Genomic DNA, 23,356 nt, shown 5'->3' with positions numbered 1-23,356 from the left:
ACACCGGTGTTAGCAAAGACATCACTTGTTTGGTGGCCAAGTGATGTGTTTGGTGGTTACAACAAAAACAAAATGTTGTTTTTTCTCAATACTTGCTAGAGGCCTATGGGAGCAGCTAATGTATGTGTAAGTGACAATTTGGCAGTTCCGACAATCAGCAGGCAGCGTATTTGAATCCAGAGTTTCAAAGCATCAGATGCTTTATATTGTAGCTGTTTAAACATGACTCAACCAGGACTGGAATTGTATGTGGTCATAGAAAAGAAATGGCATGAGGAGGCATTCAACAAAGCAGCAGCAACCTCTATTTTTTTTTTTTTTACAGATGATTCAAAGTCATGTTTAATTGTCATTCAGCACACTATTCACGTGAAGTCAAACTGCCATTGGTATACACCGTGGGAAAAGCTTTGTGGCCTTCAGACTGCTAACATTAGCATGGAGACAAGGCAACTTTCTCAGCCATATAAATCATATACTGCTTCTCTACGAGGTTAATGGTGACGCTGCTGCTCACAATATCCTAGTCATGGAGGGCATGAATAGAGGTTTTGGTTCCTGGGGTCTGTTAGTTGTTCTCCAGCGTAAAAAAAAAGGAGGACAAACAATTTAGGACTAATCTGCTCTACATTCTCTATAAGTTACTCATTTGACCGTTTCCCCCCGGAAGCCAAACAAACTTCAGCAGTAGATTGAGTGACACACTGACGTATCATTTACACTCAAGACGAAAACAGAGTCTATTGTTTCAGGGGCATAGTTAAATTAAACTCATACTGTAAGTTTGTGCCATTTATGAATGGAGCTATGATTTGATAAAGGAACCAGGGTTATCTTTGTTGGCCAATGAATGAATGGATTCATATTATAGTGTTGAGCTTGGTCAGACATAGCCTGACATGCAGTGTCCTTCTCCCAGTCACTCTTTTTTCCAGACACAAAGACTCTGTCTCAAACAGACACATCCATCCACATTGAGAAAGGACGTGGGTCAGGGGGTGGAGTGAGGGTAAGATGTTGTTGTTATGTTTAACCACTCTTTAGTCCAGCCTCAATTCTTACATATTCCACATTCTGCGTCAGACACTGACTGCAGCTTGAAGAAGATCTTGCTCCAGTGCTGGACTAGCATGTGCAAAATTTACCACGGGGGTGTCAGGAATTTCAATCTTTGCTTCCAAAACAGACTGGCAGCGTAGAGGCCAAAGTGGGGAGTGAGCAGGATCCCACTCACAGTTTTTTTTCTTCTTTTTGGGTTATCAGTGTTGCCCTCTTCTTTCTCTCTTAGTGCTCCATCTCCTCGTTGGGGTACGTCTCTCTTTAGGGCGACATCTTCTGGTATGTAAAGCTCCCGTGTCTCTCTTGGTCAAAGCCGTGGAAAAAGATGCCAGCAGTCTATACACAAATGTTGCTTAGATTTGGAGAATTCTTGTGTGCCAGTGGAAATGCAAGTGGGAATGCCTGAGAAGAATTGAACAAGTGCAGCTCCTCAAGGCAGGGACGGATCCCAGGATTATGTTGGCTGCAGCAATCACAACAGCTCTGATCTATTTTGTGGTGCAAAGCTCTGGAGCCTTGGCCCTGGGTACAGCATGTTGGGACGAACGCCTGTTGCGAGCGGGGAGAAACAGCAGCTGTGTGGGTGAGTTGGTTCAAAACTTTTAACTGTATACACCATTCTCTTAATTCAAGAAGTGGCCTATGTCATGTCACAGCAGAGAAACAGAAGGTATAAGTCGGTCATCAAAATAATCTTGGCTAAGCAGACAATACAATTCACTGTAAAAGTACAGTAAACTGGCCAGTTCTGGAGTGGGTGTATCTCATGCTGAGTCTAAGATTTTTGTGGGATGCCACTAGAGCATCTCCCATGACAGCCTAGAGATGATGAATACTGATGTCCAAATGGTCATCTTGGAGAAAAGTTTTTTTTTTTTCATGATACATAGGCAGAGTGTGTGTCTTTCTCAGAAGTACTTAGTCTTGGGTAATCCCATAGAGGGATTCTTGTCACTCTTCTATGTCGTCCAAAGAGAGGTCAAAAGGTCATGGTTTACTGAACATTACTTTTTCAGATGGTTTAGTTTCTTCTCAGCTCCGGCAGAATGGATGTGTATGAATATGGGCTCTGAAAGCTGGAGCCTTGTTTGACAAATGGCCCTCCACCGGCCTGGAGCAGCACATACTGTGGCAACAACAGCAGAGTTATCTCTTTTCTAGTCTGCACCATGTTGTTCAAAGATTGGTGTTACAACACTGGTCCACAAAGATCCATTAAATACTTGACAGGACCTAAATGGTCCTCTAAAAAAAAAAAAAAGAGGTGATGAAGTGAAGTTGCATTCAACAACATTTCTCTACATATCCAGGAATAGAAACTAAAATACTTCTCTTCTCTCTCTTCATCGGGACTGTCAGCAGGGGTGGATGATATGGTCAGTCATCAATCAGTCATGATCTATAGAGAGTTCTAATGAAGCTAAAATAACCTGATGGAGATCTCTATTTGTGGCTATTTTAATGATGAGATACCTGATCCATACTTTAACTCTTTAATGGACCTGGCCTGTTAAGCTTGTGCTGTTTTAAAGTAGTAGTAGAAGAAGTTTATTTCGATCTGCATTAACGATTTCTCCCCTCACAAAAACAATGTAAATAACATACTGGAGTAGCATGAAAATGATATCCTCATAAATGACATTATATGAATAATTTACCTATATATATACTGTTTGAATCACAAGATTATACAGACCAGAACAGGTGTCTGATGCAACTGTAGCTTATCAAACAAAACCTTTTACAAGAAAACCCTTTCACTAGTACGTTTAAGTTATATTACCAGCATTAAACCAAAACAAACTGCTGTTTGGCCACACCTCCGCCACACTGAATCCTCCACTCTCCTCCAGAAACACACCTCCAACCCCTCTCCACTCACGTTTACATGAAAGAGTTATGAATGAGAACGACCATAATTAAGAGCTGAGCGCAAGCGGTGGACATAATTGTCCTTTGCTCGAGCTGCAATCACCTGTGTCCTGCATTGTTGTGTTAGCATGCTAATGTTAGCACTCTTTAGTTAGCTCGTAGCTTCACATCGTGATCTAAAAACTCTTACTAACATCCAAATAATCAGTGAGTATGTTCTTCTTCTTCTCTCTAGTTCTTGACTAAAACAGCTTTTATACACAAGGGGAGGAGCCGGCCGTCCCGTCCATGTAAACACGGCTCTGACAACAACACAGCCAGCGGGACTCGAGCTTCTCCCTCATTGTAGACAGTCATGACTCAGAGACACATTTACACAGGACAGACTTTATGATTTATTTATGTGGAACATGTCACACATTCTTCCTTTAAGCACAAAAATCGACCCAGCTATTTAAATATTTCTAATAAACTGATGTTTGTATCTTTGCACTTTGAATATCCTTATTGTAACAGCAGTGCTATATAGATAAATTTGCCTTGTCTTGCTTGTCACCTTTGTTTCTTAACATTTTACTCCTTTTAAAAGTTGCATCATTCCTCTGTAATAACTTGTCAAATTGCAAAGAATATCAAAAGCTAAAGTTGTTCTATGTGTTGTCTTATTGCCCAACAATGATTTCCTTATTCAGAGTTAAATTATTAATCCAAAGCTGAACACTCGAACATGTGTTTGTAAGAACTTACAAAGCTGATATTATTAAAAGGCTTCACATCCATAATAACCAATCATACTGCTGGGAAAAATCTGATAATCTAAATTGGGAAATCGATGTCGATATTGATTGTTTAACGGTGCATCAGGAGCCCCTGTTTTGAAAGATTTTGAGACAGAAGAAAAATTAAAATCTATATTTTTTAGTTCTTTTTGGGGCCATTTTTGTCTTTATAGGATAGGACAGCTGAAGGGAGACAGGAAGTGTTGGGAGGAGAGAGAGTGGGTGGTGACATGCAGTAAAAAGCCGAGGTTGGATTCAAACCCATGGTCGCTGCGACGAGGACTATAGCCTCTTTACATGGGGCCCTGATATAACCTCTAGGCTATCAAGCGCCCCGAGACTACTCTCTTTTTGTGTAGAATTTGAAATGTTGGTTTGGAAGTACCCGTTTACCAACAACATCCAACAAGCCTAGTTTAGTAGGTCAAGAACCACGTTGACCAACATGTGAACTTGTCAGTTAATGATTCATAAGGACGTCTCCTAGCAACTGGAAACCACTGGCCATCTTGGGGACATACATTTCATTATGTTGTTTGTCTGGCGTTGCTCATTGTTTGCTTCATTCCACAGAGTTAAGAGAAGTATCCATGGTGGCTCATGGCAGAGTGATTACCATGATAGACCTTCCATCAATACTAATCCAGACAGCCAAGATTTGTTTTGGTCTCGTAGCCTGGTTCAGTAACGGGCTCCAAAGTCAACCATATCTTTGTATAATAAAAACGTATTCAGTGTTCCCAAAAACAGACATGCTGGAAAAGACTTCCATTAATCCCATTGCAACTTTATTTAGATGTTTGTTTTTTCCTAAAGCAGGAACCTGCGATAAAACAAAATAACATTACTTCAGCCTCCACCATTAGCATGTACTATCATCAGAGTTAAAGGACAATGAAAGGGCTATTTGTTGCTCTGGAAACATGTTTCATTCAAAAACAGCAGCTATGTCTGCCTCAAGATTAATCTCATTCCAGCCATGAAAAGGATTTTTAATTTGACAAATTTTACTTCAACTGCAACATGACTAAAAGAGAAAGAGTAATGCTGCTATTGAAATGTTAAATCCTGCCATAGTTACCGTCCTTTTCCCAAGAATTACTGAGTTAAACTAATAACAAGCACATACGGTAGTAGCATTGTCACTCTTAGTGCACAATTCAAAATAATACTCAAAGAAATAAGTATGATTACTTACTCCAGTTAGTAAATGTAGATTGAAAAAGAGACACACAGACTAAACCCTCTATCTATGTTACCTATATTCAGATGGAGATGGAGTGAAGGCAATTCATTGATGAGTTGTCCTACAAAATAAATCAACAACATTTTGGTCTGTTTGGATGCAAAAAGACAAGTTCTCTCTTCTCAGCTTCTCTGTGAATTGCAACTCAATATTGTATCCACTTAAAGGACCAATATGTAAGATATCTACTTAATTAAATCATAAATTTACCTTACTATATCATCATACATTAAGGAAACATGCTATGTTGAAGTGCTGGTCTCTCTGACAACAATGTGTCCGCAACATTGAAATCTGCATGCGCATGGACTTTAGGGCAGAAGGGGGGAGGGGAGACAGCTCTATCCAATGTTTTGAATTTGGACTGCAGTACTAATTTAAAACAATAAGTGTCAGAGTTACATATTAAATCCTTTAAAGAGGACATAGTATAGTCCTTCTCCACCTTTTCAAACAGTCACCCTGTGGTCTAAATGAAACATCTGTGCTGTGCTTTGGTCAAAATATAACATGAATCAAGCACCAGAGGAGGTTTGTGACCCTGTATAAACCAGCTCTCTCAGAACGCTCCGTTTTGGTGTGTGTGTCTCTTTAAATGCAATGACCCCCCCCCCCCCTGAGTTTTCCCCATAGACATCACTCCTTCACTAGCGAGAATAAAAATGGCAGACCTTCTCAAAAGTTTTGCTCTAGGCTGGGGGTGGAGTCCATGGGTGGAGATACCAGGGGAGGGGAGGGGATTTATTTTAACCAGAATCCCACTGTGACATCACAAGGAGAGCACATTTGAAACGAAGTATTTTTCTCTGTGTTGTAAGACTTATGCAGACCACAAACAAAGGACTGGATGGTTTATTTCACATTTTGTGGGTCAGTAGACTCTCAGGTTACCCAAATATATGTTCAAAAACACTGTACAAGTGGATTTTTCATAATATGTCCCCTTTAATGTTTAAACAGGAAAGTAACTGTGATATTAATCAGAAATTAAAATATTCAGTTGCTTCAGCCCTACTCTTATTTAATCAATTAAAATGTATTACAAAGGTAGTCGTTGGGCCTGAGTGGCAGGTACGAAGGAAACTTTGTTGACAAATGTTGGGCTATAGAATGACATTTTCCGTTTTTGCTTCAGGGCCAGAGGCTATTGGAATGCATAGGATTCATGAAATAAGTGTGATGTTTTGTTTTGTTAAGCTTCACAGCCCTTCTTGATATTTGGCCATGGCAAAGCCATTCATCGGATGGATCTTGATGGGAAAAACCAAAGGCGGCTTGTGGCTGGGGTGGGAAGCTCTATCCTTCTCGACTATCACTTCAGAGATGAGAGAGTTTACTGGGCGGACCAACACACAGGGGTCATCTACAAAGCATCAGCAAGAGGAGCACATAGACAGGTGATTATGTACCTAAAGAGAACTTTGCTGTACTATAAAAAAGCCTTTAAGTAAGATCCTTAGTTTTATTAAGTTTTATTTAAGTTTGTTTGTTTTCTTGTTTTTATCAGAAACTGTACTCATCCGACAAAAATATCTCGGGCCTTGCAGTGGACTGGATTTCAAACAGCATATACTGGACAAGTGGAGAAAAGGGAAAAATCAAGAGAATGGATTTAAACGGGAAAAATGAAAGAACTCTTTTAAGACACCTAACCAAACCCAGTTCTATTACTGTCGACCCAACTAGAAGGTAATCCAATCTGCATTTCACTTCTGAGTTTGTTTGTTTCGTTCATGAGGGTGCTTCTTTCCCCGATTAAGCAGGTTGCAACTGGGAGAAAAAACTGAACTGAAAGATTAGCTGGAATTGACGAATGATTCTCAACAGCTCATCACATAGTTCAGACTTTCACATGATGTATCTCTGTTACTATAAAGGCTCCATCTCCCTCCATCAGGCATGTCTGGCACAAAGGTGCAAAATGACTGACTGACATTAACATACCCCCAGTCGGTCTGGTCAAAGACGATTTTATTTTCACCAAGCCGAATGCTCCACCATTTTATCGCTATTTAATAGCAGTGAACTGTTTTTATGCTAACGCTTTGTAACATTATCCAATGAGAGTACATCATCAGAGCTCCTCAAAACATGTGTGTGAAGTTTCTTGTTCTAAATCCACTCTGATCCTGTATTTGATCATGTCTATAAACCCCTCTATTTCAGCCCTGCTCAGAACAGGCTGTTTCTGTGTCTGTACCTTTAAATATGTAAATGAGCTGTGTCTGACCACGCCCCCTCTCTGGAAGGGCTTGATTGGCTCTGTGCTTTCTCGCTCCATGTCCTATTGTTTGCGGTGAGAAGGCAGACTCAGAGGGCAGAACAAACACCTAGCTGTGGGAGTGTCACCCACCTGGGGGAGGGGCTACTGCCCTTTGTGATGTCATGAAGGGAAAATCTCCAAACCTGTTTGAGCACACATTTTCTGAAAAGTGGAGCAGGCAGAAGACGGAGAGGATGGACTTTTCTCATCATTGGGGGGTTTGTAGGGACACATATTAGTGTCAAATCCCATATATGCATTATTTTCAAATCTTCAATATGAAGTGACATGATTGGAGGCCTCAATATTCTCTACAAAAAACACAAAAAGTGGCAACATTACTTTGTAAACAATATGGATGCATTTGAGAATATTTAATTTGTCAGTTTTAAATAAACATGTTTCAGGTTTCTGTTTTGGCTGTCTGGTGGGATAACTCCAAGTATCCAGCGGTCTGATCTGACAGGACAGAGGAAAACGATGCTTATTAAAATGGCAGAACAACTGAAAGCACTGACAATTGACCGTGAAGACAAAAGACTGTTCTGGGTTCAGTTCGGTCTGCGAGGAGAAAGTGCCATTGCCTCTTGTGATTACAACGGGAACGTCCTGCACATCATGGATCAGCCACTTCGGTGAGCATGTTGTACTTGTTTCACTTCTTTATGCTCCCATTTATGACTTTCTTAAAAGCTAACTGGTATAAAGCACAATGTTTTCTCTCCTTTGGTCAGGGCTCAGTCACTTGGGATATCTATTTTTCTGGAGCACTTATACTACACTGATGCTGCATCTCGGATTATAAAACAATTAGATAAGAACACTGGTGGAGAATCACTGAGTGTTAACATTAAACCAATGGGAAAACCCCCGGTGGATATAAAGGTCGTACATCCCCTCAACCAGCCAATGGGAGACTCCCAATCAACATTTCCAGGTCAAGATTGGACCTTGACTTTTCATGACTTGTATAATATATATTTTACATGTTCAGACATAAACATTTAATTACTTTAAACCCTTTCAAACAGGTTGCAATGAACAGAGTGGAAATTGTGTAAACGTGTGTTCAAGTCTGGCCCAGCAAGGGACCTGCAAGTGCAACGAGGGCTTTGCTCTCAGCAAGCAAGGAACTCATTGTGAAGGTTGGTATCAAAGGCATTTAATCAATTATTTGGAAATGAATTGGCCACAAATTGTTTGTTTCCAGTGAGTTAAAGTGTAGTCTTTAAAATAAATTAAAATGTACGGGTGTTTAAAGGAGCAATATGTAAATCTGACATCCTAGTGTTTAACATGGGTACTGCAGTCCACATTCAAAACCTTGTAGAGAGCTGTCTCCCCCCCCCCCCCCCCCTCCTCTCTAGAGTTGATGTGCACAGAAGTTGCCATGTGGTGGACTCTGAAGCTTCAGTGTTTATCCAGCTCTGCATGGGTCTGTAAACCTTTCTGTGTTCTAACCTCTCTCCATTTTTCAAAAAGCATCTCCAATATTGATCCTAGTTTGAGCACGTTTCTGCTCGTGGAGCTTATTAGAAACATGCAGAGGCTTTTTAGGTCGGGTACAATCACTTCTATCTGAACCACTTCTCTTGCACGCTTCCATCGCTGCAACACCTGTTGACCTGATAACTGCTCTCATATCTGACAAACCGAGGGGCATCCAAAACGGCCGTGTGGGGGTTGCCTTAAAAGCGCCTACCTTCTCTGGTCCAAACAAATCCAGAGCATTTAGGAGCAGAATCTGAAGTTAGAAGGAGGACATACTGGCTGCTGCATTGTTGTCAGAGAAGCCAGCACTTCAACAGAGCATGTTTCTTTAATGTCTGATCATATAGTAAAGTAATTTAATCATTTAATTCAGTGTATATTTTACATACTGCTCCTTCAAATGTCCTGCTACACTTGTATGTACTTTAATTACACAGAAACTCATAATAATCTTTTGTCCATGTATGAATCATAGATGTGAATGAATGTGCCCACTGGAACCATGGCTGCTCTCTTGGCTGTGAAAACATCCCAGGCTCATATTTCTGTACCTGCCCTCAAGGATACGCCCTCCTACCTGACAGGAAGACATGTCAAGGTAAAGTGGAAAAATATTCTGTATGTTACTGTTAATCCAGATGTATTTTTAAATACTATTGTTTACTTATTTCTTAAAAGCTTTTAGTCTTTACTCAATAACCAACCTATAGTAAAATAAATAATGGACATTTAAAGAATCATAGCGAAACGCTAGCTTAGGGCCTGTGTCCACAGACAGCACTTTTTGTGCTGGTAGTGCTGTTTTCAATACAAAACCAAAAAAAAAGTGCTTACTATCCTCAGCGCTAAAACACCCTCGGCATACGCTAGGCTGAGCTTTGTCGCTGCACTCACAGCACTCTCAGTTGAATGAAATTCAGAACAATGCCAAGCACGTCAACGTCACTTCCCTCTCACTGATCAATCAAAATCATGAGGGGGCGGGACTTCTGATATCAGCTTTGTCAACAACACTGGCGGAGGAAATGCAAGTCTGACTTGTCTTTTCGACGGCTACAATTTCCAAGTGTAGAGCTGCTGCTGATGCCAGGCCATGACTTCTTTACATTGTTTTCAAGTTTTCTTGGTGATATTTCTTTGAATTAATGACAATAATAAGCACTTGGAGATATCTAAAACTACCTAACTGACAGTTAGGTGTGACAGTATGAAGTGTCAGTATGCACATAAACGTTACACTGGCATGCAGACAACCGTTGTTGATGCAATCTGTCTGCAACCTAAACATTCTCCTCCCAGGGTTGCTGTGATTGGCTGGTTCCAAGCAAGCAAATATTGATTGCTTGTTCAGTTCAGACCTGTTAAGTTTAAAAAAAAAAAAAAAAAAACTAAATACAAGGCAGGTCACCAATCAGACACCCATTTTAGTTAAGGAACATTTGACTTTAATATTGTTAGTGACAATGCCATCCAGTGCAATGATAACTTTTAATGAAATAACGTCACATATTGTAGCTTTAATACAAAACAAACATCAAGACTTGTAACAAACATTTAAAATCATGTCAAGCACATTTGTGAATGATAACACTGTTCTGACTGCTTCCTTTGTCTGATGAGAATTGGCAGTCATTTAGTTTTCACTTTAATACCAAGCTGCAGTGTAATCCTTCATGTGGGTAAAACAGATCCTACATGCTGAATGGTAAATGGACCGCAGTAATACAACACATTTATCCAAAGTGCTTACTCATGTTGTACATTATTCAACCATTTATACACACAACCAGTATTTTTGTCCAAGTCGTTCTGTGCTGTGGCATTAGAAAGATTGGAAGATTTTAGCTTTTGTCTTCACAAAGTGACAACACTTGCACTTTCTTTTGAACATGATAATGAATGTGCCCCTGGTTTCACATCGGATCCTCTTCTTCTTCTTCTTCTTCTTCTTCTTCTTCTTCTTCTTCTTCTTCTTCTTCTTCTTCTTCTTCTTCTTCTTCCTTTTCGGGCTTTGAAGGGTGGCATTTGTCCCCCAGACACTACTTTGACCCCACAGAGCCAATAAAAAGGCTGGGTCATCGGCTAGACACACCAGACCAGACACATGTGAGCTGTCAATTGTGTGTTAGGTTACTTAGGGTTTAAAACACTGACACTTTGTCACTACAGGTCTTGTCGTGCTGAGACTGAGGGGCTGTGTTAGGTAGACCGAAGCAGGGTTATCGTGTTAAAGTAAAGGTTCATCTTCATTTGTTTCTCGGAGCAGACGTGTGTATTTACTGGGCATCTACCAGATATCAGGTTAAAAATGCTAAAACATATTGTTAAGCAATGCCTCCATTATTTCACAAAGTCAGATATGTTATTGAGCTCTTCCAACTCAGTCAGTGTCTGGTCACCTCTTTCTGCCTTAATGCAGCTCTGTTGTCTGCCAACAGAACAACACATTCTTTAAATGTGAACAAATACCTCAGACAATTTAATATTTCTGCACAAACATATGCACTGCCGTCCTGAGGGAATGTACAGACATCTTAAACAGCTAAACCCAAGAAATGTCAAGGATTTCTTCTCTTTTTTTCATACTTTAAACTTTTTAACTTCAATTTTTCTGGTGACTTAATGGTGATTAACAATAATTCATATATTAATAATTTATTTTTCAAACATATTATGGACGCACCGTAATCTCTTCTCTTCTAATCTCACAGCCAAGAGAACAGGAAAGGCTCACACACGACGAGATTAAATGACGAGGTGACATTTGCAATAGGGAACATATCTGGTCAGCAGCTTTGTCCGTCTAAGCTGGTTAGCAGACAACCTTTGCCAAGGTCCAGGAGGGAACAAACACGCAGCCAAGTAGCAGGCTAGACAATGAACGCATCAACAACAGACCACATGGAGGAGGGGCTTGAGTCTTTTTAAAAGTTAAAAAAAAATAGTTCCTGCATATGTTCTCATAATCGATTTTCAAATGTGCTGATAATACATTCTTGTTTCTTAAAGGTCACATATCACCATGTTTTTCTGACACTAATATGTGTCTCTAGTCCGTCTACAAACCCCCCGAAGATGAGAAAAGGCCATGTTCTCCGTCTTTTGCCTGCTCCACTTTTCAGAAAATGTGTGCTCAAACAGGCCATTTGGAGATTTTCCCTTCATGACATCACAAAGGGCAGTAGCCCCTCCCCCAGGTGGCTGACACTCCCACAGCTAGGTGTTTGTTCTGCCCTCTGAGTCTGCCTTCTCACCGTAAACAATAGGACATGGAGCGAGAAAGCCAGAGTACACCCAAGCCCTTCCAGAGAGGGGGCGTGGTCAGACACAGCTCATTTACATATTTAAAGGTACAGACACAGAAACAGTCTGTTCTGAGCAGGGCTGAAATAGAGGGGTTTATAGACATGATCAAATACAGGATCAGAGTGGATTTAGAACAAGAAACTTCACACCCATGTTTTGAGGAGCTCTGAGACTTATTTAAACTGAAGAGGAGGAGAATATGTGACCTTTAATGTTCAAGATACAGTATCGATTTCATGATTTTAAAATGTTGGACTTTATCTCCAAAATAAAACTGTATACATTCAAAAAGGCTGGATAGCTCATGCAATAATTTTTACTCTCCACCGCTGCAGAGATGTTAGTAGTCCAGGGCACAGCACGTTCTTTAACTATTTCACATCAGATTCATATCGCTATCTGCCTCCGTATACCTGGCACATATTCACAGGTAGAGGAGATACCACTCTCGTGCGAGCTAACATTACATCACTCTCACTGTGTGGGCTTTGACTGCGTTCTCCTCACACACTTTCACCTGTTTTGACGGAGTGTGAGTGCTGCCTTCATAATGGGATTTTAGCAGTGCAGAGGTTAAGAAGCTTGTTGTCCAGCTGGCTGCGATACAATCCTGCAAAACCTGCTGATCCCCGAAAATAACCTGGGGATATCTCGCCATGTAACAGTCCTTAATCATCAATCATTGAATAACCTCTTAGTGTTTCAACTGTTTCTTCGAGTTTGGCTTGAATTGATCAGATTTGTCTTTGTTTTGTTTGGAGGTTTTTTTTTCCACAATGGGAATTAACGGTGTTTAAGAATTAGCTTTTTTGTCCACCATCAGAGATCACAGCGTGCGAAAGTAACATCACCAAGTGTGGCCATGGATGCCTGATCACAGACGAGGGTGCTGTCTGTGTGTGTCCTGACGGGTCTATACTGCAGGAGGATGGACAGGCTTGTACCGGTATGTGTAATAGATACAACTGATTTAACCCACTTAAGATAACAACATCAACTGACTTGTTCCAGGAACAATGGGCCCCCAAACACATTATCCTGCATTATGCAATTTGCTTTAAGGACTAACAATCTCTGTTTAGGGTGCTTTATGCTTTACAACACTTTCTGGCAGAAAGCTCTGAAGGGAAACTTTCCTGTTCCTGGTCTTAGCTCGGTATTCTCGGCAAAGGAAAAGAAGGGATAAAGGTTAACGGAAGAAGTTAAAAGCGGACGCTAAGAACAGAAGCGGAGCGAGAAGCCGGATGAGTGTTGATCTCGGACTAGCCTTTGTGTGAGGATAAATATCCTTAATTTAACCAGGGACAAGCCTCGTCTTGATTAGGCTTTCCTTTGTACTACAGATTTAGCGGCACTTAAAAAAGAAGTAGGGAGGACACATGGAAAAAACAAACAAGTGATGCACTGAACTTCAGACCAATAAGGAAGAGTAAATGTTCCTTTTGGCTGAATGAGAAAGCTAATAGACACTGTAGCTACTACATTATATTCAATGTTAATATAATGTAAATATATTGCAATTAAGCATGGGATCAAAGTGGTCAATCTGAGGTAAGTCTAGCAGCACAGCAAGGCATTAACCTAGTGGCTTTGCATTACAGCTTGACAGATATGAGACAGGTCTGGTAGACAATCAGGGCTGAAAACTGACTCTGCATGAACACAGTCTTCTCCGCTGTTGCAGGCTGCTCATCCCCAGACAACGGGGGTTGCAGTCAGATGTGCACACCTGTAACCCCGAGTAGGTGGCAGTGTAGCTGTCTACCAGGCTATCAGCTCCACCAAGACAGCAAGCGCTGCATTGCCTCAGGTGAGTCATAAACAATGGCACAGCAGCCATCTGAGGCTGATAAGCCCTTATAGATATACGTCTTCCCATCGTTCTTTTCATCACAGCACATTCTGTGATTTAATGGTAAAGATTACTGGGTTATATTTAAAGCATGAGGTGAGTGGTAAAGCATGAACTACATTACATGTCATCTTGAAATGGAACATTTTTCTTCTTCTTCAGGACCACCGCCTTATCTACTAGTTGCCAATCTAGTGGATGTGAGACAAATTCATCCCGATGGCTCTGGGGATCAAACCCTTGTCCAGGATCCCAGAGGAACAATTATAGCTTTGGACTACGACCCGATTCAGAATCATGTAAGATGCAGTTTTAGAAGCATGAGCTGCACAACAGAAGTGTGTACTCATGAGTCTTTTTAAGGAGATGGTTTTCCCCACTGAGAGATGATTAAAGGTTTTGTAGAAGACAGCTGGTGACACCTAGTGGACAAACAGGGTAATGTGATACCCTGTCTGTGATAAATGATGTGCATTGCTTTTTACTTTTTCACAGTTGCAACATGTAACATTAAATGCTATACTGCTTATATACATTTTAAATGAATTTATTTCTTGCAATTTTTGTTTTCATGCATTTTGAAGGTGTACTTTGCAAGCACAAGGCAGAAGACGATTGAGCGTGTTGATTTGAACGGCGGGTCAAGAGACGTTCTTGTGTCTGATGGTTTGGACTCTCCTGAAGGACTGGCTGTGGACTGGGTCCACCGCAGGATGTACTGGACTGATAAAAGGTGTGTGGTGTTTGCAGTAATCTTGCATGGACATTAGTGTGGCTGACAGTTGCTCTTAAGTCTTTATGTGAAGGAAAAGCAAGGTTGAAATGGTTCCTGCTTTTTCTGTTACACCGCTGTATATTTTTTTCCTCCAGCCAGGCAACCGTCGACTGCAGTAACTTGGCTGGACTTAACAGGCAAACTCTTGTAAGCAAAGGGCTGGAGGAACCGAGAGGAATTGCAGTTCATCCTTTGGCAAAGTAAGTGTGGCTGCAAACAATATGTGACATCTTTTTTTTTTAAGTGTTTGAAGAGCAGTTTTGCTTTTTGTTTTTCTTGATTTCTTGAAACTTCATTTGTTAATATTTCCGGCAACTATTATTCAATTTTATTCAATGAATCTAAGGTAGACTAAAGCCCAGTTTCCACCAAGCGGTCCAGTTCAGTTTGGTTTGGTACAAAACATATTTATTGACGTTTCTACTGTCAAAAGTTAGAAAGGGTACCAAAATAGGGCTCCGTACCATCCTACTTTTTTGGTAAACTTCTGTTGGGGTGCCAAGCGTACGAATCCGACCCTAAAGGTTGAAGCTAGACACAAGGCGGTCTGATGATTGGTGGAAAGAATCTTTACTTCCTGTGCTACAGCGGTAATAACGGACAAACACAGAGTCATATCAAAGCTGTTTTTGTTTTTGGCCTCGGAGATGCAGACCTTCCTATGAATCATTGATCTTTGTTTACTGTGTCACGTTCTTCTTCTTTGTTGGATTTATTGGCCGTCTACACTATGTCGCGCCGCTGTGATTTAGTGATGTGTAAGGGTACGGTTGGCTGTGAAAACGCAAACAAGATCAGGGTTTACTGTACCAAACCGTACAGAACTATGCTGAACCAAACCGGACCGCTTGGTGGAAACGGGGCTTAAGAATGCGTTTTTCTTTACTTTTTGAGGAAGCTGTTCTGGACTGATATGGGGGCCCAGCCTGTTGTGGAGAGTTCCTCATTGGAAGGGACCGACCGTGTTGTCATTGCTAGCACCGACCTTGTATCACCAAGCGGCCTGACCATCGATTTCACCGACGATCGTCTCTTCTGGTGCGACCAGAGGAGGGGTTTGGTGGAGACCGCTGCCCTGGATGGCTCCGATCGTCGGGTCCTGTTAGAGAACCAAGTAGGTGAGGCTATTGAGACACATACATGTACTTTATTGTAATTCCAGACCTTATTATCCGTTTCCATTCTAAGAGTCAGTATCAACATGCAAAAGTACTTAAGGAATTAAGATGTCTGCAGCAGGCCATGCTCACCCTCTTTGTTTGCTGCAGCATGTTGTACTGCACGTCAGGTTTCTGGCTACTCCCACTGTTGACTGCATCAGGTGCATCGTTTGAGAGTACTTTGTTTGTTTAGGTTGTTCCTGTTCATTTATGTGATGGATGAGTTCAACACTTTGATTTATTGGTTTGGTCCTGATGAGTGTTTTAAAAGAAATAAACCGTGAAGAAGCTTTACTCTGGTCCCTGCACTTTGAGTGGTGTACCAATGCAGAGGCTTTCATTTTGAACCTGCAGACACAAACACCTTTCTACAGTCCGATAAATACGAGTCATGATTTAGTAAAAAGCACTTACCTTCTTTACATTACGGGAAAATGACAGGAATGTTCTCGACTGCAGTCTTGCATTATCTATACCGCTTTTTCCCATTCGGTTCCCGCGGGGCTGGATCTGATCCCAGCTGTCATTGGGCGAGAGGCGGGGTTAAACCCTGGACTGTTCACCAGTCAATCACAGGGCTGACATACAGAGACAGACAACCAACCACACTCACATTCACACCTACGGAAAATTTAGAGTCACTAGGTAACCTAACGTCTTTGGACTGTGGGAGGAAGCCGGAGAGAATTAGACTTAGACTAAGAAAACTTTATTCATCCCAGAGGGAAATTCCATGCCAGTCTACCCAGACCATGCAAACATTTACAAACAAACCACAGATTGATCCGTAAATCAGTACTTGACAAAAGATTAGCGCTGGCAAACTGACACCCTCGTGTGGCCTCTTTGAGCAATGACACCCACAAGGGCCAGAACCCACACATGCACGAGGAGAACATGTACAACTCCACACAGAGAGACTCCTGTCAGACGGGGGATTCAAACCAGGAACCTCCTCGCTGTGAGGCAACAGCACTAACTAATGCACCACCGTGAGATTTTAATGATGTAGTTTTAATAAATAAGTATTTTTAAAAGCAAGTACTTAAATTAAAGTAATCATTTGACTGGGTAACTTTCTCTTGTATTGGAGTCATGTTTGACCAGGAGTGTCTATGCCTCCAACAAGGCAAAGAGCCAACCATGGTTTTTGATTTTGGATTAGCACCTAGAGTGGCAAAACTCATTTCAAGGGGAGCTCTGACCACGCCTCCAGACGCACCCTAACTAGGACATCTGTGCCCCTTTCATGGCCCTTTTGCCCTACCAGGGGGTCTCACCCAACAGATCAGGAACCACTGCTGTAGATGATTACATTACCATTATTACAAATACTCCAACCTTACCTTAAAACGCTAACACATCTCTGGTCTTCTTTCTTCTATTCTGATTGGTCCAGGTCGACCTTTTGACCTTGCAGTGTTTGAAGACAGGTTGTGGATATCTGATTGGGAGCACCGGCAGCTGAGGAGCGTACACAAGCGTTCTGGGAAGAACCTGCAGCGTATCCACGTCAACATGGTCCAACCAGCGTCCGTCGTGGTGGTTCATCCTCTCTCTAAACCAGGTAGACACCAAAACAAGGAGAGGAAGGATGATAAAATGATACACGATCATATTTATACCCTGCTGCCTGTGCATGTGTCAGAACATTTTTAAATTTGGCTGTAGAGAGTTTGAGATAAATGCTCAGATTTTGTTCACTATCAAAAGTAAATAAGTACAAAAAATGCATTAATTCTTTGGTTAACAATTGCCACTTTGTGTCCTTATCTGAAGGTGCCGACGTTTGCCTCCACCTCAATGGAGGTTGTGCCCAAGTGTGTGAAAGCAAGCTGGGATTGGCCCACTGCTCCTGCCTATCACGCTACGTCCTATCAGCAGATGGAAAGAGCTGTTCGCCTGCCGACGCCTCCAACAAGACAGCAGGTGATTCATTTGAAGATATCATACTAACATTGCATTCACTTTATTCTACAAGCTATGACCGTCTAACTGTGTGAATTTTATTATGCAGAATCTGGAGACGGAGAATCCAACGATTTAGCGTCCCTCAAAAATAAAACATTCAACGATGAGAGCACACCTGGACAGTCAGACTCTGATGTGAGCAGTGAGCCAGCTCTCTACACGGACAAGATGGTTTCAGGTAACAGTTGACCCTTCACACTGAATATCTGGTAGCTCTCTCTGTTCTCTAACTTTCACTAAATGTTATGGTTCCTTGTGTTCTCTTTCCCGTCAGACCAGAATGAGTGCTACTCTCTGCGCTGTGATGTAAACGCACAGTGCCTGCTGATTGCTGGCAGCCCAACCTGCTCGTGTGTGGAGGGTTTTGCAGGTGATGGCCAGTTATGTGTGGGTGAGTCAGTCCATCTGTTTTAGTACTATAAAAAGGCTAAAGTAACATATCGTGAAGAAAGATTACAAATAGCAGAGTCATGTTAATGTCCTCAACTGCAGCAGTTTCGTATTCTACATATTGATATCGTCATTTACTCTGCAGAACAGTTTAAAGTGGAAACTAAGTATTTCAAAAGTGCAAGATTCATGTGATGGATACAATAAAGTACCCAAGAATTTGCCCAAGAGAAGTCTAAGTGAAATTCTGTATCATCATTCGTTCCTTCGTTTGACTGAAATGTTTGAAAAAATTAATGAAAGCTCTTTTTTTTTTTAGCTGATGCTCTAAAATGTACCAGCAGATCTGTAAACCTTCTTACTGTTCATGTAACTGTCCGTCTGTTTTTTCTTTTTGTTTCAGATATCGATGAGTGTAAACAGGGAACGCACACCTGTGGCAAAAACGCAGAGTGCCAAAATAACCTTGGAAGGTATCAATGCAAGTGCCAAGCTGGATACCACGGCAACGGGAAGTCATGTCAAGGTGTGTCTGCTTGATTTACTGCATGTACAAGTTTTAGAAGAGGGGGGGTCGCCTTCCAAGAAAACCAACACCATTACAGTTAAAATGGTCTATTTTACCCATTATTGTGAAGCTACATACCAAAGAAGTCCCGTTTCAAATGAAACCACATCATTAAGGGAAATGAAAATGATACTCGTGTATAAAATTATCATCATTGCCTTTTACACCTAAGCCGTTTCCAGGCTCAGTGTGGGTCTACAGGGACAGTGGGGGTCTACAGGGACAGTGTGGGTCTACAGGGACAGTGGGGGTCTACAGGGACAGTGGGGGTCTACAGGGACAGTGTGGGTCTACAGGGACAGTGGGGGTCTACAGGGACAGTGGGGGTCTACAGGGACAGTGGGGGTCTACAGGGACAGTGTGAGTCTACAGGGACAGTGGGGGTCTACAGGGACAGTGTGGGTCTACAGGGACAGTGGGGGTCTACAGGGACAGTGTGGGTCTACAGGGACAGTGGGGGTCTACAGGGACAGTGGGGGTCTACAGTCTCTGGCACCCTTATTTTGTGGGTTGCAAGCTGAAGAGTTAAGATCCCCTTAGATAACTGTATATCGCTGCAGCTCAACATGTGAACTAGTTACAGTGCTGCCGTATTGCACATCTGTCTCATTCAATCTAATATTTATCCCGACTCCACTCTAGAGTTGGAGACCACATCGCCGTGGGTGACGACCGGGAGCCCTGCTGATGTCACCACCCTGCACCACAACAGTAACTCAGTCGAGAGTTGCCCCTCCACCCACGAGTCCTACTGCCTGTACGAGGGCGTCTGCTTCTACTTTCCTGAAATGGAGTCCTACGCTTGCAAGTCAGTAACACCCACGCTTTACCCCCCAGACATAAAGTCATTATTATTATTATAAACTTCCTGCACACTGTCAGCTTCTATCTGCTAATCTCTCATGGTAGTTACAGCTCTCCAACAGCAGGTGTCACTATTTTCACACGATTAAACCCACCTCCTCATGACAGAGTGGCTGTAAGAGTCAGGACCATAATCTTTTTTATATTAACACAATTCATGAAACATTGGACTGAGATGCAATGGTAATACTCTAACAGTTGGTCAGTGGTGTCATTATTTCATTTTGGGAACACTATTCCTGCAAAAAATTGTGACTTTGTTCAATCTGTTGCAGCTGTGTGTCAGGCTACTTGGGCGAGCGTTGTCAGTTCAGTGACCTGGAGTGGTGGGAGCTCCAACAGGCCGAAGAGGAGAAGAGAAGAAATGTAGTCATCGCCGCCTGCATGGTGGCCCTGGTATCCCTGCTCTCCATCGCCGCCTGCGTCACCTACTGCTTTGGGTGAGAGGGGACAAGGGGGAGGAGTTACAAATGGAGGTCCATAAAATATGATAAAACACAAAGTAAACCAATAAACTAAAAAATTCTAGTAATTGAAGAATGTAACTTGCTTGGAAACAGTGACACACTAGTACCCCCAAAGGAATATCTATGTGGACATTTTATAACATTTGAGGAATGAAAGACTTTCTCTGGATTCTGGTTGGAACACATTCAGGATGGCAGCATAGTGACCACCCGATTATGCCCCCTTAAAAGACATTTAACTACCCCCAAAGCATGAATTACTAATACAAATTTAACCCGGTAAGAAAGGGGTAAACAATGGATACCAGGCTAAAAGTTAAAAAAAAGTACATAGCAGACAGAAATAAACAACAATGATACCAAACGACCTCGAGGAAAACCCATCCAGCTACAGTTATCAAACAGAGTCTCATGGTCCTAAAGTGTTTCAAAGGGCTTTCAATGTGAACACAGAAATGGAAAAAAACTAGGAAGAGTTCGATTAGATACATGATCATATATTTCGATGTATTTTCTGGTGTATGCATAAATAAGCTCTGTTATGTTCAGTGTTCTGGCTGGAAGCTTGAGACGGCACAGATAGACAGCACTGAGAGCTGTCTATCAAACGCAGGGTGGCATGAGCCGTTTAATGTTGGTGTCTCGGTGTGACCGCGGGGGGTCATGGTGCAGATCACTTGTGGAACGAACGGCAGCATTCAAACCCTGGTTAGCTGAGTGAGGGGCGTTCGTACACTACATAGAGAATCCCTCCTCCCTCTTATTTCCACCTGAGCCGTCTCTAAAGAGCTGATTTGTTTTATGGTTGTTTCTCTGCCTTATGGACAAGGCTGTTGGCAGTCTCCACTCCCCCCCCCCCCGCGCTCCTCCTCCTCCATACATCCTAATGTTCCCAGACCGGCCTCCCCTGTGGAAGTGGCACGCTTTCAATTACATGCTTGGTTTAGCTTGTTCTACAGCAATTACACATAAAAATAGGTCATTTCTCGGCTACAGAATGGAGCCGCTGAGGTATGACCCCGGTGGAAACGCTACATGGCCGCCAATAGCTCTGCCTCAAATTGCCTTCTGCACTTGAGTGCGAGTGCACTTACACAGTTCGTTCGTTTCCTCTGCAACACACACACACACACACACACACACACACACACACACACACACACAAGCAAAGTATCAGACAGTATACAGCAATAAAAAAAACATGCAAACAAATCCAGTTTATGCTTTTATTTTGAATTTTCGTGCTGTCCTAAGTTAAGGGTAATTTGCTTCCTGCTTTTATTTTGAAAGAAAATAAGGAACGTATGGTCGATCTTAAGTTCACGACATCATCTTACCCACAGAAAAAAGGAACTTTTTAAGGATTGAAAAATAAATTCAAACAGCTACAGGGAACGGTTTAAAAAGTGAAATGTGTGATGTCATAAGGGGACTATGACTTTGGACTCGTGAACTGAGGCGTCCGGGAGCTTTTTCATTTGAGATGAGACATTCAAAGACGCAGAGGTGTCGGTTCTTTTCACGATTATTGCGATTTTAAAAAATCAACGCCTTACATGCATCATGATTAACGCCAGCGTTAAAATTCACGCTGACAGCCAAGTCTGACCGGTGTGTCTCTATATGTCACTGACTGGTGACCATTGAAATGCCAAATGACAGCTGGAACCAGCTCCGCCCTTGACCCCGAACGTGAAAAGCAGTTTAGATAATGGATGGATGTTTGGATGTTTGGGTATTTTTACAGTAAAATGTACGGGGCACACTGTCGACACGTTATTCTCAGGTTGACTTTTTTTCTACCACGTTAAATTAGAATGGATAATATTTCAGCCGCGTCATCACCTCGACCATGAATCGTTAACCTTACCATTTATTAATCCCTCAGTTGAGTTAGTTTGACCCTTGGATTTCATGCAAAACGTTACATGTGTTTTTTCTGTCCTCTGTGCAGAACGAGAAGGTTCTTCCACAAACAACCCTCGGTGGATAATGTGAGCGAGACCAGCGTGACGGATGAGAGCTCGTCAGAGAGCACCACCACCAGCGTGCCTCGGGTAAGAAAATCATCATCACGCTCTAAATAAATAAATATAATGAAAAACAGTCCTCCAACGGACCAGAGAGGCAATCAGTCAAAGTGGATCCGTGTGCTGGGAGAAGAGAGTCTTACGTCGAGGCTTGAAGCCGTCTCGTTAGATTCTTGGTTTCCAAACGGGAAACTAAGGCGTGATTTACAGAACCTGCTCTTTAGCGCCCTCTGCAGACTTTTCCTGGGATTACTCCAACATACGTTCACCTCGTTTCAGCGTGATAGGTCAACTTTAAAAACAGAAACAGAGATGTTTAATAATACCAATAAACGTTCTAATGAACTCCTACATGAACTTGCAGTTCTACATGGTGGTAGAAAGCGGGTTGGAGGGAATGGTCATCCCTGCCATGGGCTGTCCCAGGAGAGCTGTCTGTCCCTCCTGCTCCTCAGAGACAGGTAACAGGAAATCAATTTTAAAACCTTCATTCATCTCTGCAGACAGAATTGTAAATTCTAATTGTTACTACGTACAGCTACGATAAATCCACCACCATACTGTGTGATTTCAATATCTACATGTTTGTTTGTTTGTGTTGTTTCCCCAGCTGACAATGATGTGACTGAAGAGTCGGGAACATTTTACAAACACAACCAAGGGTACGAGTGCTCAATGGTGTCAGCGGTTGCCATGGAGACCACGGACCCCACTGCCCTTCACTCTTGTAGTCCATCATTGTCGAGCTCATTCACCTGCACGACTTTCAAGCCACCGCTGACTCTCTCACAGACACCCAGCCCCGAGACCCCCGCCGCCTCCTAGGTCTTCTCAGTGAGGCCGACGCAAAAACATAAACACATAAAAAAAAAACTAGGGTTGTCTCCATACCAGAATTTTCTCGTGAATATGTAAATGATGTCGTTCAATGTTTCGATGCCACAGCGACAAAAAGTCCTAGACTTGGTTTTATCAGTCTCTCTTTAGGTCGAAATATGACTTTTTTTAAAGCTTCTTTTCCTTTGATATTATCAATCGGTAAAAAAAAAACAGAGATCAATTCCCCCCCCCCGGTCTGCGTTCACATTAGCAACATTGTTCTGTTCCCCGAGTACACTTTTGTATGTACACAGTCTGATACAGGAAGTGGCAGTATGCACATAGCTGGTTTGTGAATCCAGCAAGAAGCAAAAAGAAGAAGAAGTAACCATGGCAACCACTCGAGGGCTGTGTCCATCCTGCTAACTGTGGATGTTTTTTGTT

General features: G+C 42.1%; 1 protein-coding gene across 2 annotated transcripts; it reads left to right on the top strand.

Moving 5' to 3' along the window:
* Nucleotides 1–1,092: 1,092 nt before the first annotated feature.
* egf (epidermal growth factor) lies at nucleotides 1,093–23,145 on the top strand. 2 transcript variants are annotated; one of them, XM_061047566.1, is made up of 23 exons: nucleotides 1,093–1,642; nucleotides 6,154–6,353; nucleotides 6,464–6,645; nucleotides 7,627–7,854; nucleotides 7,954–8,156; nucleotides 8,251–8,364; nucleotides 9,186–9,308; nucleotides 12,840–12,962; nucleotides 13,701–13,826; nucleotides 14,031–14,167; nucleotides 14,453–14,601; nucleotides 14,739–14,843; nucleotides 15,538–15,761; nucleotides 17,203–17,370; nucleotides 17,583–17,732; nucleotides 17,821–17,952; nucleotides 18,049–18,165; nucleotides 18,568–18,690; nucleotides 19,375–19,540; nucleotides 19,872–20,036; nucleotides 22,018–22,120; nucleotides 22,458–22,554; nucleotides 22,704–23,145. In XM_061047566.1, exons 1-23 carry the CDS (start codon nucleotides 1,516–1,518, stop codon nucleotides 22,916–22,918), a joined length of 3,477 nt encoding a protein of 1,158 aa, XP_060903549.1. In that variant the 5' UTR covers nucleotides 1,093–1,515; the 3' UTR covers nucleotides 22,919–23,145. The 2 variants fall into 2 exon arrangements, with proteins under 2 accessions (XP_060903549.1, XP_060903550.1); XM_061047567.1 differs by having other exon boundaries at nucleotides 22,458–22,604; nucleotides 22,704–22,855.
* The last annotated feature ends 211 nt before the right edge of the window (nucleotides 23,146–23,356 follow it).

This window comes from Labrus mixtus, chromosome 10 (assembly GCF_963584025.1).
Source record: "Labrus mixtus chromosome 10, fLabMix1.1, whole genome shotgun sequence".
In the NCBI taxonomy this organism is placed as follows: Eukaryota; Metazoa; Chordata; class Actinopteri; order Labriformes; family Labridae; genus Labrus; species Labrus mixtus.
This window is presented reverse-complemented; position numbering and strand designations above follow the sequence as displayed.